This window comes from Seriola lalandi, unplaced genomic scaffold (assembly GCF_002814215.2).
Source record: "Seriola lalandi dorsalis isolate HSWRI2012SDOR001 ecotype SW California unplaced genomic scaffold, Sedor1 jcf7180002054885, whole genome shotgun sequence".
NCBI lineage: Eukaryota > Metazoa > Chordata > Actinopteri > Carangiformes > Carangidae > Seriola > Seriola lalandi.
In genome coordinates this window covers 5,094,549-5,099,033 of record NW_019525437.1, presented here as the reverse complement: position 1 = coordinate 5,099,033, position 4,485 = coordinate 5,094,549, and the positions used below count along the sequence as shown (strand labels likewise).

At 40.2% G+C, this 4,485-nt stretch overlaps 2 protein-coding genes across 2 annotated transcripts in view; both read right to left on the bottom strand.

Annotated features, from left to right (window-relative positions):
• Window positions 1-1,857, bottom strand: part of LOC111671702 (GDP-L-fucose synthase-like) — a 4,574-nt gene extending 2,717 nt beyond the window's left edge. Inside the window, exons 1-3 of the mRNA XM_087180001.1 lie at window positions 1,777-1,857; window positions 137-294; window positions 5-23 (exon numbers count right to left, since the gene is read on the bottom strand). Coding sequence (XP_087036127.1) covers window positions 5-23; window positions 137-294 — 177 coding nt within the window. The 5' untranslated portion in view covers window positions 1,777-1,857. The remainder of the gene's footprint in view (window positions 1-4; window positions 24-136; window positions 295-1,776) is intronic.
• An 861-nt stretch (window positions 1,858-2,718) lies between these two features.
• Window positions 2,719-4,485, bottom strand: part of serpinb1 (serpin peptidase inhibitor, clade B (ovalbumin), member 1) — a 6,875-nt gene continuing 5,108 nt past the window's right edge. The window contains exons 3-5 of the mRNA XM_087180000.1: window positions 4,314-4,479; window positions 4,060-4,227; window positions 2,719-3,404 (exon numbers count right to left, since the gene is read on the bottom strand). Coding sequence (XP_087036126.1) covers window positions 2,997-3,404; window positions 4,060-4,227; window positions 4,314-4,479 — 742 coding nt within the window. The 3' untranslated portion in view covers window positions 2,719-2,996. The remainder of the gene's footprint in view (window positions 3,405-4,059; window positions 4,228-4,313; window positions 4,480-4,485) is intronic.

Sequence of the window (4,485 nt, the reverse complement as noted above, 5' to 3'; positions counted from 1 at the left end):
CTGCCCGTGTCTCCTCCATGTTCCTGAGGAGAGGTCATACACTGCATGAAAACAGTCTCTGAATTGTTTTTGAGTTTGTAAGTACCAAAACATGTGTTTACATATTGGTGGTATTTAGAAGAGGTGTGGCTCTCACATGAGGTTGGCATCTTTCGAGGAGAGGAATATCCATTCTTCCCCATCCTTGGCTCCCCTCTCCTCTTTGACCACATGCTGTATGGCCCTGCCCACCAAGCCAGACCCTCCTGTCACCAACACCCTCATTGGAGTGGTGTGATTGCCCTGACCATTCATCTAGAAAAAGCAAAGCGCAAAAATGCTTACTGGAGCATAAGCATAGTACATAAATAAACAGGATACCATAATGATAATAATAATGATAACTTTATATAGCACTTCCTCTTGTAGGCTCTTCCATAATTATACCATAAATAATACCACAGAGTACATGGTAACTTGTACACATTCATACTGGTCGAAGAATAATGGAGAACAAACATCAAGTCCTACAATTATTTATTAAAACGTGAATGTATTGACATTTATATCACAGCTTTGTAAGTACTACTAAGTTTTATAAAACAACAATTCCTAGCAACATAATTAATCAAGTATTGTAACATTGACCCATGGATTACTGAACAGGTCTTAAGGGACACAGGTCCAGGGGCTCCAGACCTTTTGGGTATGAAGTGACTGTTAGTATTTCTTATTTGAAAGTCACAGAGCTCAGTTAGAAAACTACAAAGACAGGAAAAACCATCTGAGAGAGAAACAAAATGACCAGAAGAGAGGCAAACAACATCCAGCTACAGCCGTGTCATTTGTAGTCATTTTGTGTATTTTTCAGTCTGGGAGTCCTATATAGGAGCCTGTTGTCTCATCTATCTGTCCATGCCTGCCTGGACCCAGATAATAACTGATACATGGCTAATAATAATAATAATAATAATTTGTAGATTTAAGTTCTTTGCTAAAATCAAGAGTTGTACATTATGAGATGATGAGCTTCCCATCAACTTTCATTGTCACATGTTATAATAAAATACTTTTGTAAACAAACCTGTATTATCATTATTATTATTATTATTATTATTATAGGGAAGCTGAATACAGTGCATATACCCCGAGTTAATAACACAACTGTTATGACTCACTGACATCCGTCTACAGGTGGGTGTGATGCAGCTTAATGCCACGTCGCACGTCATTTGGCTGAAAGCTCAGGCAAAACTCAGGTAAATAACGTTGCATTTATTGGCTCTCTCTCTCTCACACACACACAAACACACACATATATATATGTTTATCAGTCAAAAGTTTGAACACACTTTCCCATTCACTTGAATGAGAAAGTATAATATAATTTTTACAAGCCATTACAATACATTTTATTACGAAGGAAAAAACAGCATTTCACAAATAAAGGAAGTTGGCTAGGTAGCTATATCAAGTCTGACAAATAACTAACGTCCTGTAGCTAATTGGCTGTAGCTTACCTCTGCTTCTGGGTAAAGTTTAATAACGATATCCACAGGTCAACCTGTTACTTGTTACTTACTTTTCTTCATGGTAACTAGTCTACAAAGTACTATGTTGTGATATGCAAAGCTAGCCACACAAGCTAACGCTACTAGCCAAAGTTGGTGTTAGCTAGCAGGTAACCGCCGTCTTATTCATTCCTTTCAGTGAGTGTTATGTTAACGTAGCTAACTAAGGGCAGTAAAGTAACGTTAACTCTGAGCTAACGAAATATGTAAAGTAGATGTTTCTCACCAGGTAGCTGTAAAGTGCAGAGACCGTAGGCAGAGACAGGAGACACGCCGCTGTCAAAGTAGATCAAATATTAAATTCCGCTTCCGGTCATAACCTTCAAATTAAAGGTTCATGGAGGAAGATTTGGTTGCTGTCATGAGTGGATAAAAATATGTTTTTAAACCTAAAAATACATTTAATAATTATTTTTGATTGATACAAGTTGAGACTTTTACTTCTACAACTGATTATTTTGTGCTCGAACAATGTGTTTGTCTTGTTTTTAATTATCAAATAGAAAAGTGATCAGATATGTAGTATTTGTATTACTGTACCCTAGGGACAATTATTTTTTATTCACTGGCCCTTAATGGACAGAAGGAGAGTTAGAGCCAGAGTTGAAGCCAGTAAATACAGTATAGGTCATGTTGTCCTGCTGACGAGATAAGTAGAATTTCTGAAAACCACTGCATGATTATAACTGTTTACGTTATAACTGTTTCTGTTTTTGCCTCTCCTTCCTTTCCCCTCCCTCTCCCTCAGTTCTGTGCTCTCTCCAGGTCTTCCTGCCTCTGGAGCTGCAGAGTCTGGATCTGCGACTGCAAACCACCTGTTGCCCCCATGATCCTGTTCAACACCTGTTGTTAAATCTATTGTAGTAATTATAATTATCTTCATCATTATGCTCTCTCTCTCTCCCCCCAAATGTCTGAGGCAGATGGCCACTCACCCTGACTGTTCTGCTCAAAGATTTTCCTTGCCACTGTCACCAAGTGCTTGCTCCTACTCCTGCTCTATTTGAAAAGTGCATTGAGATAACTGTCTGTTGTGATTTGGAGCTTTTTATATAAAAACTATGCTCCTTCCACCAGGTGAGATCTTGATACTAGTGCTGCTTTACACACTGAAAATGACATTTGAAAAAGTCAACTGTGTACTGAAGAAACTCATGAAAACTCCGTCTCCATTTTTACAATGTATTCACTTTATTTTTTACTAACAAAGGCAAAATATTACATAAGTGGCCTATCCCTTAGACTCATTCCAATTTTAAAACCAAAATTACAAATCATTAATTGATTCACAAACAATCAACCCTCATCATTAATTATTAGCTACATCTATAATTCCAGCGCAAAAACAGATAAAAATACAGTTTAATTAGCAAAACATCACAGAAGATAAGGTAAAGGATGTTTTTTTATTTGAAGTGGCCCAACATCTTCCTCTGCTGGTTCTGTCTACTGAGGAGACGAGAACCTTCCGAGGAAGAGGATGGACTTGGTCGTGTTGTGTCTGATGAAGAAGAGGAAGGGATGGTCTGCTGTGAAGTGTTCCTCCCTCAACATACAGAATGCTACCATGCCAGCCGTGGCTGCAGCCGCCTCTGTGCCCTCCTCGTTCACCTCCACGAACGCTTTGTGTGCCACCGTGGACAGGAAGAGTCCACCTTTGCCGTTCATGCCAGACAGGTCGGCCTTCGCTGAGCAGAACACGTCCGTCATGCCCAGTTTAGCCAGAGGCTCGTTCAGCTCGTAGTCTTCCTCCAGCTTGAACTTTGGCAGGTGAATGATGACTTCTGAGTGGACGTCCATGTTTTCCCTGTTGGTCCATTCATCCAGCCTCTCCTGTGTCAGCTCATTCTCCAGCTGCAACAGAACAAATACTTTTTTATTGTATCTCTCAAACTCGTGTTTATATTAAGATGCTGTAAGCATTAGCTTGGGAGATGCTCATTCAATCCTATAGTTAGAGAGCTGTTGTGGTCTTGTCTTTGCTAAACTGGACTCATTGTTTGATGAATGCAGTTTCATGTTAAACTAAAATTACTGCCAAGCATCCTAGTTGCAGGAAATAGTCTCTCCTTCCTGAGTTACAGCGTTGAATAATGGTCGGAAGTGTTTTTACAGAACATTATGTCACAGTGACCTTGACCTTTGACCTTTGACCACCAAATTCAAATCAATTTGTCCATGAGTCCAAGTGAATGTGTCAAATTTGAAGAAATTTCCTCAAGGCGTTTCTGATATATCGCCTTCACGAGAATGGTGATGTACGCATGTACAACCTGAAAACATACTGCCTCTGGCCCTGGCTGTGATGCACACACGCATTTGCACACACCTAAATCTAGTATTCACACAATTTTGGTGTCCACTTTCTCATGAGTAAAATATCTGACTCTTTAGTGCCAAGATGTTCCTGTCTTCACCAGCTAGTCTCTAACTTTATCTGTCTGCTGTTTGGTGCTCGACATGTAGTGTTCAGTGGGATTATCTGAGGTGTAGTATCTAGGTGGTGTACCTTCAGCAGAGGGTTGGAGCCGTCTTCGGACTCATCAGGCAACAGGATGAACATGCTGAGCTCCTCCTCCATGTACGGCAGCTCCAGGATCTGCACACTGTGGTCTGGGATGTAGTTGTAGGGAAGCTTCTTCATCTGGTACATCATCATGACCGGCTTGGTTTCATTCTGACACACAGGAAACACAGATATTTAAGACGATTGGATCAAGTCAAACAATGTTTTCTGTATTTAAATGTGCGCTTAGTTTTCACCTGGTTGACTTTAAAGGGCATCTCTTTGGTGTTTGCTTCATCAAAGCGATTCATCCAGTTTCCCTTGAAGTAGATAGCGTTGACCAGAGCCAGTCGTGTCATTGTGCTGACTGTTCCCGGCTTCAGAAGATCTTTAATCTTATCTGGAATGAAACAGACAATGCAACCAACC